Source organism: Diabrotica virgifera, chromosome 9 (genome assembly GCF_917563875.1).
Source record: "Diabrotica virgifera virgifera chromosome 9, PGI_DIABVI_V3a".
NCBI classification, from domain to species: Eukaryota; Metazoa; Arthropoda; class Insecta; order Coleoptera; family Chrysomelidae; genus Diabrotica; species Diabrotica virgifera.
Window position 1 is genome coordinate 167470080 of NC_065451.1, and position 15782 is coordinate 167485861.

At 33.4% G+C, this 15782-nt stretch overlaps 2 protein-coding genes across 2 annotated transcripts; both read right to left on the bottom strand.

Moving 5' to 3' along the window:
* Nucleotides 1-673: 673 nt before the first annotated feature.
* On the bottom strand, nt 674-1129 carry LOC126891573 (uncharacterized). The gene has a single exon (XM_050660749.1). It carries the CDS (start codon nt 1127-1129, stop codon nt 674-676), a length of 456 nt encoding a protein of 151 aa, XP_050516706.1.
* A 36-nt stretch (nt 1130-1165) lies between these two features.
* Nucleotides 1166-3106, bottom strand: LOC126891574 (uncharacterized). Its single transcript, XM_050660750.1, has 2 exons — nt 3027-3106; nt 1166-1544 (listed from the first exon to the last, which is right to left on the bottom strand). The coding sequence occupies exons 1-2, from the start codon at nt 3104-3106 to the stop codon at nt 1166-1168; spliced, it is 459 nt and encodes a 152-aa protein (XP_050516707.1).
* Between the last annotated feature and the right edge of the window lie 12676 nt (nt 3107-15782).

The following is a 15782-nucleotide window of genomic DNA, read 5'->3' on the forward strand; positions in this document are numbered from 1 at the left end:
CGATAGGGCAGTTTTTATTGAGTTGCAGCCACTTTTTTAATATGATTACATAAAGATTATATGGGGGTGTTGTTCCTTTAAACCCCCCAAATGGTTGTGTCCGTTCCAATTAAACTATTACTGCGATACCATTAGTTAAACACAGTGTTTTTAAAAATTTTTGCTTTTTTGTATTTTTTCGACAGCCACCTTTTATCGAGATGTGGCTTCTTTTTTAATATGGTTCAAAATATACCTAAAAATGTAAATCATAAATAAATTTTCCTATTATTACTAATAATATAAGTCTCCATAATCGTACTTAAAGCGGAGAACATACCAACGCGATCTCGACGCGATGGCGTTCACGATCGCGATCGCGATACGACTCGTCTCAAACAATCAAGTGGATCCGCACATACTTGTCGCGACCTGTTGGCGATCAAAGGAATTTGTGCAGCGTTTTGACGGCGATCGCTGCGATATAATTAGTTAGCGTTCAGAACTCAGCAGTGGTGCAACGTTTCAAATAAAATGGATATCGAAAAACTTATTGAAATTGTAAAAAACATGATATATTTTTCGACATGTCCCACCCAGATTATAAGAACGTGCGTATTAAAAATAAAATTTGGGATCAGATTGGAAATGAATTAAATATAAAAGGTAAGTACTGTTTTTTATTTGTTTGGAATTATAAATTACTAAAATAAGTAACGAATTTTTCACGTATTTCAAAAGCTTCGTTTACTGCTCTTCTTCCGTCAACCGCCAGATTATCAACTACTGGTAAAGGAATATTAGAGTTTTCTTGTAAGTGCAAAAATTGCTCGTCAGTGTTTCTTGTGCGCAGCAAATTGTGCAATAGGCATGCTGCCTTCACAAGTTTTGTAGCTGTTTGAACTTTAACTTCTAGTGGTCTAAAAAATAGACGCCATTTATGTGCCAATATTCCAAAGGTATTTTCCACTACGCGTGGGGCTCTGCATAGATGATAATTAAATCTCTCTTTGCTGTTGTCATTTCGTGCCTGTCTATAAGGAAATGGCCTCATTAAGTAAGGGCTTAGTGTAAAAGCTTCATCGCCAATTAATACACATGGAATCTCTTCATTTTCATCAGCTAATGGTCTGTTGGGTGATATATTCATGGTTTCATTTGCAAATTTTCTGCCCATAGCCGTTGTCTACAAAATACCACCGTCACTATTTTTACCATAACCACCTACATCTATACAAATAAATTTATATTCTGGTTCAACAATTGCCATAAGAACTATGGAAATTTTTTTTAAATAGGAAAAGTAATTTGATCCACTCTTCTCGTGACATCTGATGGTCACGTGTTTGCCATCTATGCTTCCTAAACAATTGGGGAACTGCCATACGTTTTTGAAGCCTAGGATTGATTTTTCCCATATTTCTTCTGTTGGCTCTGGCATATAAATCGGTTGTAACCGGTTCCATATAGCTTCAGATGTTTCATCCACAATAGTTGCAACGGTTGAAAATCCGAACCGAAAGCTGTGCCCAATCGTTTTGTATGAATCACCGGTAGCTAAAAATCTAAAACAAAAATTTTTTTTTAATTCTATCACGTTTTTGTTTATCAAAATTTTTTCAAATTTACTACCGAAGGATATTTTTAATTAATCACCTATTTTAATTTTTACAGGTGAAGATCTGAAAAAACGCTGGAAGAATTTGAGAGACTGCTATGCAAATTACCCCCGTTCTGAAAAGACTAGAACTGGACAGCAGGCGAAGACTACTACCCGCTACAAATCCTGGCCTTGGGCACAACATATGGAAGCTTTCCGACCCTTCCTGCAGTTTGCTCAAACAGAGTCCAATGTCTCAGATCCTGGGCTTTCAGAATCACTGGAACTACTTAATGAAGAAGTCACTACGCAGAACGATGCTTCTCTAACAGAGAAAACTTATCGATTGAGATGATCCATGAGCAAGACAAAAAAACAGAAAAGTTACGTACCAAAAGAAAACTTTCGCAAGACATTCAATACTCTTCAGTTGATATGATAAAGTTATATCTTTTTAAATAAACGGCACAGTAATTGTGAGGAAAGTGCTGACGAAATAGATCTAGTATATCGGGGTTAAGCAGCGGGCGTTAAAAAACTATCACCACAACGTCAGACGCTCATCAAATATCAGATAGCTAAATTAATAATGGAAGAGAAGTTATCTCAGCAAGCAGAAATGCGACCAGGAACAAGTAATTCCTTCAGGTCATCTCCTTTATCCTCCAATTTACCTCTTCATTCACCAAACGATGAACAACATGTTTACAATGACAGACAAGATGATTCTAGTAACAGCCATATGAGAATTTTTCTCGCAGAATTACAAAAATATAAATATCTTTATTTTTATATAAGTTTTCTTGTAAAAATTATTTTCGCTCCTTCTACATTTGATATATTCGAATAATTTGTTTAACGTATTTTGTACGAATAAATAAAAAATATGCTTACTATCTATATACTATTAATCATTGATACTCTATATACTCTATAACATTGATTTGCAACGAAAAAGCATGCAGAATTTTGTAGCACCTTCAAGTAACAGCTAGTCGTTCTGTGGCATCAACTGGTTCCCTAAAATTTGTTTGTTGTTTGGTGATGCCATTTTTTATCAAATCTAAAATTTCATCAAAACTTTCAAAATTCATTTTGTAATATGTATAGAAACGATTCTCATCTCTGCGAAGTTCCGGGTACAATTTATGAAATTCTCCTTGTTGCTTCCGCTTCAGGTTAATATCATGTACCCAAACATCTCTTCTTTTTCTGCAAAATAAACTACCCAAATAACTGCATATTTAAATGGAAAAAAATAGAACGCCCTCGGATAGGACTTTTTAACGATTCTCATTTATTTCGAGCTTCTGTCATATGACGTATAATCCGTGTATAATATTAATATACGACATATGATAGAAGCTCGAAACAAATGAGAATTGTTGAAAAGCCCTATACCTTTAATTAAATTTCTTTCTTTTTCAGAATTGATTATGTTACATACCTTCGAATTTGATTGAACTGCCTTTCTTCATCCAACAATACTGCAACAAGCAATGCTTCTTCTTCTTGTAAATCGCACATTGTATGTACTATAATATATTTCCAACTGTATTGTTGAATAATTTTATACTAATGAAATCGCAGGTCGCTATCGCGCCGATGTGTTCGCTGTCTACAGAAACCGAGATCGCCATCGCGATCGTGGACGCGATCGCGATCGTGGTCGCTTAGATATGTTCTCCGCTTAACCATATACAAATATGTGGTGGATTTGAAAAATATTCAAAATATCTCGATAAAAACTGACTTTTCGAAAAAGTACTAAGAGACAAAAAAGTTCTTAAAACAGTGTGTTTAACTAATGGTGCTACAGTAATAATGAAATTGGAACGTACGCAAAAGTTTGGGGGGGATTAAAGAACAAAACCCCCATAAAGTTTTTATGGGATGTCTAAATTTCACTATAATTTTTTCTTAAGATACTAATGCCCTAAAAATGCCACATCTCCATTTTCAATAAAAAATCTCTAATAGTTTTCGATATATTCGAAAAAATCGATTTTCATTTTGTAACTTCAAAGGGCTGTAACTTTTTTTATGTGCAAATTTGTACTAAGGTAAGTTAGGTTCAATCGAACTATTTTTGGTCCCAAAATATGTGATTCAATTTATGACCTGTATTTTACACCCTGTATATAAAGCATTTAATTCCGACCTAACTTAATTATTAACTAATTATTTCCTACCTTAATTTAAGTAACTATTTAAATGTAAAAATGTTTTGGTCTGAAAGCTGTGAGACATATTTGAGTAGATATTTTAGGCAAGCTGAAAATTTTTCAGGTAACTCTTCCATGATAGCCTAATACAAAAATTCCGGTCTGGCTGGAGGGTAGCGGTATTTTCCCCAAAAACCCCCCAAAGTTAAAAAAAGTTATTTGGACAAATCTATTTGTTATCTAAACACTCCAAAGATAGCACATGACACAGTCAAACTTTCAAAAGGAAATATTTAAGCGACCAAATATACAGCGAGGTAAAGTTGAAAATCATCAAAATTTATTTTTTGTATTTTTGCATAAAATTTGATTTTTGGACATGTTCCACAAATTCAGGTAAAAATAAACTTCATATTCGTATTTAGCGACCTCAAAAACAAAAAGAATGAACAAAATTTGCCATTCACCTATCATGGTCGCTTTTTCGATTTCTAAGCCTCAAATTAAGGGTGTGCCGCTCGCCTATAAAGCCGACCCGAACAAAAATCGTCGCGGAATTTTGTCGTGTCAGGAGGTCAGGTTGTCAGGTTGTCAGAGCGTGTGTAGACGGTTTTAGATAGATAAACAGGGTCACAAATTAAATTTTTTAAATATATTTGAAGTAGAATTATTAGATCTGGTGTTCAAAATACGTACAAAAATAATTAAACGTTCTCAAAATTTTAAAACAAATAGTATGGTTTTAAAATGACCATACAACATAATTTTCGATTATAAATGGTGATTCGTTTAGAGGTACTTTAAAAAAAACAATGAATAAAATGAATTTTATTTGAAAATCTTTATTGTCATACAAAAGAACCATTCTTTACAATTAAAATCCATAGAGAAAAATTTTTGTGTAGCTGCCTGTATACCATTAATTACAAAAATTGAAGAAAAAGATCTTCTGTGTAAAAGGTATATTAGATTTAAAACCCCAATAAAGGGCTACATTAAAATACAGAACGTTTTCGCTCTAAAGAGAGCATCATCAGTGTTTTAAGCCTAAAATAAGTACAACCATAATTAGTGAAGACAAGAGTAAAAAATTTTTCTAAAGGATGATCAAGATAAAAAATTAGCTTAATTATTAGATAATAAGCCACCAAAAATACATGGGTTAAAACCCTTAAAATGCCGACCAAAGGTCTTACATTGGCATATTATTTATTAAACCCTGGCGATGGGTGAAATTTAAAGGATATACCTCAAGGCACCATATGACTATACCACAAGCATGTGGGTGGTTGAGTTGATTTCTCTGTCTTCACAAAGAGAAAGGTAAAAGCCAACTGATTACAGGTGACAGTTGTGAAAGCGTTTCTGACTAATGACAGTAGAGACAGAAAATTTAACATGATATGTAGTTTGGTACACTAGCCAAAAATTTATAAAATTTTATTTGTGGTAAAATTCAATAATAACAATTAACATCGTGTGCTAGGACTACAAGTATTCCACATTAAGCTGACAAGAACAATAAACAGAGTGAAAATAACGTAATTTAAAAATGAATTGTCAACAGGGTTCAAATGAGTGTATTACTAAAGGCAACCAATCATATATCCGATGAATTTAAAATATTATTTTGTTTTAATAATTGAAAAAGAATAATTTGCCCATATGCTAAAATGCATTTAGGACAGAGAAAATAAGTAGATTTTTTAAATCATTAAAAATGATGAGGGCAATGTCTAGGTTGAAGTTTTTATTCTTATAAGCATGTAGTCACTTGACATCCAGCAAAAAGATGACTGATGTACCTGGCTGAATGAAATGAAAAGTCGATAAAAGTATTACTAGTGGTAGGACCATGAGGCAAGGGCTCCGTACGTCCGATATTTTAATATTAATATGGAGGATGAATTAATGTAACTGAAATTCGTACTATAGTAAAGTATGTGGGGTATGTAAGGGTTACTCAACACTGATTAGGAATCGTAGTTGTTATAAAAGGTTTAGAATAGTTATTCTCTCCTTATATGTGCATATCTAGGACAATGAAAAATTAGGTATGATTTTCTAAGTTATTACCTTTATGGAGAAAATAAAGAAAGAGGGTGTTGACTAAAAGTTTTTGTTTAATTTTTTTTATAAATATTAAAAAGTTGAAGATTAGATTGTTGAAAAGTAATTAAATGCAGTTATTTTCACTCTGTATATTGTTCTTTTCAGCTTAATGTGGAATACTTGTAGTCCTAGCACACGATGTTGGTTGTTATTATTTAATTTTACCACAAATAAAATTTTATAAATTTTTGGCTAGTGTACCAAACTACATATTAGTTCACACAACTTCATGTTAAACTTTCTGTCTCTACTGTCATTAGTCAGAAACCCCTTCACACCTGTCACCTGTAATCAGTTGGCTTTTACTTTTCTCTTTGTGAAGACAGAGAAATCAACTCAACCACCTACATGCTTGTGGTATAGTCATATTATGCCTTGAGGTATACCCTTTTAATTTCACCCATCGCCAGGGTTTAATAAATAATATGTCAATGTAAGACCTTTAGTCGGCATTTCAAGGGTTTTAACCCATGTATTTTTGGTGGCCTAACATGTAGAGCGTGTAAGTATAACCTAATTTTTTATCTTGGTCATCCTTTAAAAAAAATTTTTACTCTTGTCTTCACTAATTATGGTTGTACTTATTTTAGGCTTAGAACACTGATGATGCTCTCTTTAGAGCGAAAACGTATTTTAATGTAGCCCTTTATTGGAGTTTTCAAACTAATATACTTTTTACACAGAAGACCTTTTTCTTCCATTTTTACAATTACTTCTTAAAAATAATTTCTTTCAAATGTTGACCGTGACTGCGGCTAAGATGGTACATTCTAAAGTTCCAATTCTCGATGACGCGTTCAAGCATTTTGATTGGTGTTTGACCAAAGACTCGAGTAATATTGGCCTCCAATGCCTCAATAATAGCCGGATTATTCATGCAGACTTTGGACTTGAGGTAGCCCCATAGGGAAACGACTAGACGTGTGATGTCACAGGATATAGAAGGACAAGTCACTGGTCCGAAGCGTAAAATAAATTTCTCACCGAACCGTTTTCTCAGCAAAGCCGTGCTTTCACGGGATATATGTCAGTTGGCGCCATATTTTTGGAACCAAATGTCGCTTAAACTACGAACTTCAATTTTTGGTAACAAACAGTCCGTTATCAAGGCGCTATAATGGTCTCAATTCACAGTAACATTCTGGCCGGTCCAAGACATGGATCGACGATGACACCGGCCCATATACCACACCAAACAGTGTCTTCTTCTGAATGTATTGGCAACTCTTGAACCTCTTTGGGTTGCTCATCAACCCAAATACGGGCGTTTTGTTTATTCACGTTCTTATTAAGCCAAAAACGCCAAATTCGTAATACAGCTAAATAATATCTAGACGTTGTGCCGAGTTTTGGATTCGGCACAAGAAACACAAGGGGAGAAAAACTTATGGAATTTCTGGAACAAGAAAACATGTATATTATGAATACCTTCTACAAAAAGAAACCTAACAGAAAGTGGACATGGGTTGCACCTAACGGAACCACCAAAAATTAAATAGACTATTTTCTCTCAAACAACAAAAGAATATTCGAAGACGTAACAACAATAAACAACGTAACAACGGGTAGTGACCATCGTATAGTTAGAGCAAAAATAAATATTAACGTGAAAGAAGAGAGGAAAAGAATATTTAAAAAAACAACGGGAATAGATGCCTTTAAAGTAAAAACAAATGAAGAGCAATTCCGAGAGGTCTTAGCGGATAAGTTCAAATATGATCCTTCACATAATCAAGATGAAATTGACGAAATTAACAAAAACATCAATAAGAACCTTCTCGAAGCCGGACTACAGGTCGCAAAGAAAACAAGTACTAAAGAAGACAAAATAAGCAACGAAACTAAACAACTAATGACGGAAAGACGACAACTACTAACGCAAAACAAACGCCATACTCAAGAATACATAGAACTTAATAAAACAATTAGAAAAGAACTAAAACGCGACTTACAAAAATGGAACGAGAACTTAATAGAGCGAGTCATTGAAAACAACAGAGGCTTAAAATGTCTAAGACCCGCATTGGGTGTTCAAAAAATCATTAAAATTAAAGACGCCAATAGTAAGGAAGAAAAGGACAAATATAAAATAACAAAAATAGTCGAAGACTTCTACAAAAGCTTGTACAGCTCGCAAAGCCAGCCTAATGAATCAACAAAGGAGAACGTCAAAAGAAAAATAAAAAACGTGGGATCAGAAGTACTACCAAATATAAAGGGATTCGAAATAGAAAGAGCTTTAAAAGAACTAAAAAATAATAAAGCTCCAGGACAGGACGGTATAATTGCCGAGCTCTTGAAAACAAGCAAGACAGTAACAATCCCTATACTAACAGAGCTATTTAATAAATGTCTCCATAATAGCAAGATCCCTAAAGACTGGAACGAAAGTCTAGTAATACTTTTACACAAAAAAGGGGACAAATGTGACCTACAGAATTATAGACCGATATCGTTGCTCAGTCAAGTATACAAACTATTCATGAGAATTATTAACAACCGGTTGACCTACAAAATGGACAATTACCAACCAGTGGAACAGGCTGGCTTCCGCAAAGGATATAGTACATCAGACCATCTGCTGACAATTAGAACATTGATAGAGAAGGCAAATGAATACCAACTACCCGTATTTCTTGCCTTCGTAGACTATGAAAAGGCGTTTGATAGTATCGAGATGTGGGCCATAGAACAAGCTATTAATAATTGTAGAGTAGATTCGAAATATAGACAACTAATACATAATATATATGAAAATGCAACTATGATAGTACAACTAGACGAAAATACAAATCCCATCCCTATTAAGAGAGGCGTGAGACAAGGAGACGTAATATCGCCAAAGCTTTTCAACCTAGCACTAGAAGACGTCTTCAAAACAACAAATTGGTCAACCTATGGCATTAACGTTAATGGCAAGAAGCTAAATCACCTCAGATTCGCTGACGACATTGTGATTATAGCGAGCTCATTCGAGGAACTGCAAATTATGATAGAGGAACTCGCAGGCAGCTCCCAATACGTCGTTCTAAAAATGAACATGAAGAAAACAAAAATAATGACAAACACAGATGACCCCAGACGCATAACTATAAATGGCAGTGAGATAGAAAAAGTCCAGAAATATATCTACCTAGGCCAAATCCTGAAACTTGACAAAGAAAACCAAAGTGCGGAAATTAATAGGAGAGCAAGACTAGCATGGGCAGGATTTGGAAAACTTGGTTGGATACTTAAGAACCGCAAAATACCTCAATATTTGAGGACCAAAGTGTTCAACCAGTGCATCCTTCCTATCATGACATATGGGTGTCAAACCTGGACCCTAACCAAGGCAAATATGAATAAACTAGCTACAACAGAAAGAGCTATGGAAAGAGCAATGTTAGGTATACGACTGTCAGATAAAAAGAGGAACGACTGGGTAAGATCAAAAACAAAAGTCGAGGACATCACAACAAAAGTTGCCAAACTTAAATGGAGCTTTGCAGGCCACACTGTTAGACAAACAGACCAACGTTGGAATGCCACGATACAACATTGGAGACCTTACCAAAGTAAACGACCGAGAGGAAGACCACAGATGAGATGGGTTGATGATATTAAAAGAGTAGCCGGAACGAATTGGAAATATGTTGCTCAGGATAGAGAAGACCGATGGAAGGAGTTGGGAGAGGCCTATGTCCAAACGTGGACGATAGAAGGCTAAGAAGAAGAAGAAGAAGTGCCGAGTTAAGTCTTTCTAGGATTAAATGTAAAACAATACTGAATAAGAAAGCAACTTTAGGTGATACCATTCATGCACGATCTCCCAACAAAGCCTCACCAAAAAAGTACCTCTAAATGAATCAACCATTGTTAAAAAACGTTGCGCTGTTATTTTTGTCCAAGAGTTTATATTTCCTAAGAACACAAGTTCTTGTTACCAAGTAACATAATATCTTAAACGAAATCTCATATCTGATATTAACCATTACGTATACACAGTCGGTTAATATATCATGTAACCTCTGTAAACGGATCTAATTTACTTAACGTCACTAAGTTGTAAGAGCAAAACCCTTTTAAGAGGAACTACAAAGGACAACAACCCCGGCTCATCCCCCATAAATTACTACACACTATTAACCTCAAGTCACGGGCCGAACGCCGGAACACAGACATACTCTTCTTCTTATCCTTTATGTGTATGTAGTTATTCGCCTGCAGTAATCTCCACTGGGAAAATATCCACACGCGTAAGGATCAGGCGCGGGGCGATACGAGGTTGTTCGAATTGTCTCGAATATCGAAAATTTATATAAACGTTTTTATGGAACTGAAATATAAAATAAAGGGCCATAGTATACACTTCAGTGCAAAATAATCGACCCAAAATTAATTATTTTGCGAAAATATTACTACTGTTTCAACCTTCTTCTTCTTCTTCTTTCTCATAATCCTTAGTGCCTTTCAGGGCGTCGGACATGAAGTGTAAATTTACAAACATTTCGTGTACAATCAATAACCTCATTATTTTTGAGTATTAAAAAAGTTTTGTTTTTGGTGAATCGGATGACGTATTACAAATAAAGAATGTCCACAAGGAAGAATTTCTTGTGGCTGGATGTATACCATTAATTACAAAAAATTTTTAAGTGTTCCATTAAAAATAAAGTTTATGGACTATGCCAGGCTTGCGTGAGTCACCCTAAATTTATGTTTAAAAAGCGCAAATTTATATTTAACCCTACGTTAGGCGCGTCGTTATTGCTGACAAGCTTAGGCGCGTGGTCTACGATCGTAGACCAATAGTTTTCTGTCGTATAATACCGGATTTTGACAAAATTAACAAATTAGTGGTTAATAACATGTTTATTTATGTTCGCACTTTGATATTAGATATGTTTTGTTCCTTGGCTTTTCTCATTTTGACAGTGGTAAAATTAAAAACGAGGTCATGGTTTTTTGGGTCTTTATTCGCAAGAAAATGAAAATGGTCACAAAAATAAGCTCAATTTAGTAAAAAACACAAATATTTTTTATCCTTGAACTTATAGAATGACCAATAGGAATAAATAATAAAGAATAGAACTAAAAAGTAAACAAAAACGAACAAAACTATTAAATGGTCAAAGTGGCACAATTTTAGTCCGTCAAATATTCAGTGAAAATATCCCCAAAATGATCCTTGAATGCAAATGTGTCACATCTTTGGCATGCCCTTCTTGTTGACATATTGCAAATTCATGCACAAATACAACATCGTCCCACGTAATTTGTTGGAATATTAGGGGAAGGGAGTACGACTTCTTGAACTCCGAGCAGTACGCGAGCTCGTCGTCTAAGTTCTCTTAGCAGGGAAGCAGTGGCTTACCGATAGATCAGCGGGCCCTGGTTCCATTTAGGATGCAGGTCCGCCCGCCCAATAAAACACACATTGTACATCAAAAGTTTTTAATAAACATTAAATATAAAAGATCAGCATATATCATAAAAAATATAATATATTTATAAAAACTCAAGCTAATTTATAGTCCATTTACTTACGGTTTTTGAGGTAAATTGTAAAGAACCGCCCGGATTGACATTAAAACATGTCAAACAAAAAAAAAAGTGATAGTTTGACTATATGTGCTTTTGTCCTGGGGGTGGTTTTAAGACCTACTCTTCACAACCCAATAGGTCCCCATAACGCCCGAGTAACTGCAAATTTAGCATACTTTCCTCCCCTACAATAATTTCACTTCGGATGAAATTTAAAAGTAATTTTGTAAAGATTAATTTCACTTCGGATGCTAATTAGTGGGTGATTTTAACGATTTTTTTTACCAACCAAAAAAAGATACCAACATTATTTTGATCTTAACTTATATACTTTTGATGTTAGAAACTTTTTTTAAAAGACAATAGACTATTAAAACAGTAAGTTAATATTATTCCTATCATTTTTCATACTAACGTGACTGATGACTTTACGCCAGCCGTTTTTATAAATACCTAATGAAACTCAAAAATTTTCTACATCTAAATCTCCACTCATAATTAAAAACCTTAATATCGTAAAACTAAAACAGCTTTTAAAACATGAACATTGTAATGAAATTTATATATACAAAATATAGTCTCAAATTGCATATGATACATTTATAAATAAGTTAAATAATTAGATACAAACCTCTAGAAACAAAACACTTAAATATACAAGTGTTTGAGTTAGCACGTTTAGGCAGGCACCGGCGGTTAATCTTCAAAGTGTTTCAAGTGTTGAGACAAAGGCTTCGGTAAGCAGGTAAAACGACTAACGAGCCTTACAGAAGCGTTCCCTGTCTTCTTCCGTTCCCATTCTTCATTTTTATTTATAAGTACACTACATAAAAATTAAAATTTATTAAGCAGTTACATTTTCTAGTGTGTACTTGTGTAGTCCAAAATGTCCCCATTACATTAGAAACAAAAAAAGCTTTAGAGAGGGCCCCTGCGGGGCCAGGGCCCTGATTCCGCGGAACCATGCTCAGTACGCCACTGCAGGGAAGGCATAGTTGATCCATATTCAATTTGCTGTTTGATTTGTTCCCATGCTAAGTTTTCAATGAAGTCGCTTCTTGAAACATTTTCATTTATGTTATTAGCTTTATATACAGAGCAGGCTACATATTAGCTTTATATATACAACTAAAAACTGGAACGCGCTTAGTCGCGTGGTCTACAATTTTAGACCAGTGCTCTTTGAATAATGGTAAAAAAATATTGCAAACAGATCGGCGGCGTTTAGCAAACTGAAGAGTAAGTTGGAAGTATTAGTGACAGCTACTAAGCGGGATGAGGGTGTATGTGGAGTTTTATACAATTGGCGACCACTTAAAGGAGAGTGGTCTACGATTGTAGACCACGCGCCTAACGGAGGGTTAAAAATCTATGAGCCTCGACGTTTTTAAAATTTTTTTAAAACAAGGACAGAAATAATTTGATTCCATAAGTGCTTTCCAACCTATACCTATATCAAGTTATTAAAATAAATAAATACCTTTTGAGTTATGAGTTATTTTATGTCAAATATTTTAATTTTTCGTGAAAAAAAAATGCATGAATTAATGCGGTTTTTCATAAATAACTCGAAAAGTACAATAGGTCAGGAAATGAAGCTGAAAAAATTGCAAAACCTCGCAATTTTTTCGTTCAGCATCTATGTACAAAAATTTGAGATTCGGCTCATTTTACCCTCTAGTTCATTTTCTATATTGAGCCATTTTACGCTTTTGGTTTTTTATGGGTGAAAACTACCCCTAATTGTAAAAAAATTATAAAACAATATTTTAAATTTTAGTGTTGTTCTGAAGCTATTTCCTTGTGGAATTTTTATAATCAACTATTTTCAATGGGAAATAAGCCACAATTTTACCAAAAAAATGATTTTATTAACGTTTCGACGCCCAAGTCGGGTGTCGTTGTCAAAATACAAAATAATATAGTATTATTTTCTATTTTGACGGCACTTTAGTATGATTTCGATCAAAATAGTTGATTAAACTCTAGTTAGATCAACATTTGGCTTTTATTAGGTAAATAATGATCGTTTTATGTTCTAGGATATAATATCATAATATTTCAACCCTTAAAACCACTCTTGTTCGAGCTATAAATAAAAAATTGATTTATCATAAAATAATGATTTCGGCTTTCATGGATTTGCATAAAAATTTAGGATTAGGATTATTTCATCCTGTACTTCGTATTCTATATCATGCTCAACGGCGTTGATTATTTTTAGGGGTGTAAACTACCCCTATTGTCAAACAATTTTTAAAAAAATATTGTAAACTTGATATGGGTAAAATTTGAGTTTTATTGGTTAAAAAATGATTGTTTTATGCTCTAGGATATGATATCAAAATATTTCAACCCTTAAAAAGCACTCTTAATAACATTGCAATTTTTATAAGTAATTTAAGAGATCTATACAGAAAAAAAGTAGAATTACGTACAAAAAGATTTATTTACACAAAAATACGAATTTACAAATACAAATACAAATACAAATAGTGTTTTTGTCATCTTCATCGAGATCGAAGTCAAGCTCTGTGGTATTATATACATTGAAAGTGTTTTATTACACTCCCAAGCGGGTTACTCGAATTTTTCGAAAAAACAAGAATTTATTTTATAAACAAAGCTCCTTCATTCTTGCTGATAAAAAGTTTTTTCCCAAGTTTAAAGGGCTCGAATAAGGGAGTGTTTGCTCGTAAATAAAGGATTTAAACAGCTATACCTTGCTAAATATTCAATGTAAGGAAAAACTACGAACAACGAAATATTAGCTATTAAAAAGTTACAATTAAGTAGGTACAATATCATTTTTTCGTTTCTCCAGTATTTTCGTAGATATTTGATGAGGTTTAAAACAAAACCGAATAAATCCACTAAAAACGATTTTTGGAAAAGTAGGATTTTTCTGGGACGCAAAAAGTAATTAGGTTTTTGTTTACCTTGTTCGCAAATACTATTAGAGAAGTAATAATAAAACTTTTCCTACAATATAAATTTAAAAAAGTGATATTTAGTAAAAAAGAAAATTTAAACAAAAGTGGAATTATATATAAAAGTGGTTTTGCTTGAAATTACTCGATTTATTTTATTTTGCTTACAACTTTATTGGCAAAAATTAACAAAAGTACTGTTTTTATTACTAATACATAAATCAAAGCATATGGCGTTTAGTAGACTAACAGCACATCCAATAGTGCATTTAAAAATGAAGTGCAAACTCTTCTTCTAGACAGTCACACTCATTTTTTAGCCCTTCTTCTTCCTGAGGTACTTCCTTAGTATGTTCAACTTTATTATCTTCACATAAAAGATTCGTGTACCTCAAAAAAGTTTCGTCACTTTTCCACTCCTTTCCAAATTGTTTTTCCATAAGTTGTTGAACACTTGCTGGTGGAATGGCAATTCGCAGGTTGACTTTGGATAGCAAAGTTCAGATTGGGCTTCAAATCGATAATGCTGAAAACACGAAATTAAAATTTTAATTTCTTTAGATTTTTGAATCTGTGTCTTTTCCAAACAGATTCTTTTTAAGTCTGATATTCTAACAACCTTGTTAAGGTAATTTTGCAGAGGCGAATCAATCAACGACAAAATGTCTGACCACCGATATTACATCTATTGGCCGAATGAAAGATTTGCATAAGAAGATAAAGTAAAAAATGCGTCTTTTTGGATTTATTTGGTTTTGAATAAAAAGTGGATTTATTCGGTTTTGCACGAAAACCTTAATATCACCATTAAAATTCAGTAGGATTTATGTATTCGTTTTTGCACGTATATATTTTTATATATGGTGTAATTTAATAAAATGAACCGATATTGGCCACTAACGAAATTTTCGTAAAAAGTGGATTTATTCGGTTTTGCCTGAAAACTCCTCATTTTGAAGAAAAGGGTGAAAAATACGAAATTGCCAAAAATTTATCTTTGAACTCCAATTTTTTTAAAATTAAGCCTTTTAAATAGGTCAAACTTCTTAAGTGTATTGATAATACATACATAAAAAGAATTACATAAGCGTGAAGACACATTTTAATTAGGAGGGTAGTTAGAGGGTTGTTTTCACTGATATTTTCGTAGAAAAAAGTAGGTACCGATTTTATTTTAATCATGAGTCGCTCAATTTTTATGCCAGATACTTTTTATGTACTTTTTTGAAAGGTCCAATTATATACTTGAAAAAAGGTTGTGTAAGTCTCTCTCGAAAAATGCAAAGTTTTTCCGTTATTTGGCTTTGAATATTTCAAATTATGCATTTAACGAGAAAAGCCAACTTTTAACATGCCGTATATCGGTATATATGGGTCGTAGAAAAATTATAAAAAAGGGTTTTGTTTAGGTTTCTAAATAATACAATTTTGGTATCCACAGTTTTTTAAATTAAATGCATATTTTTCGAG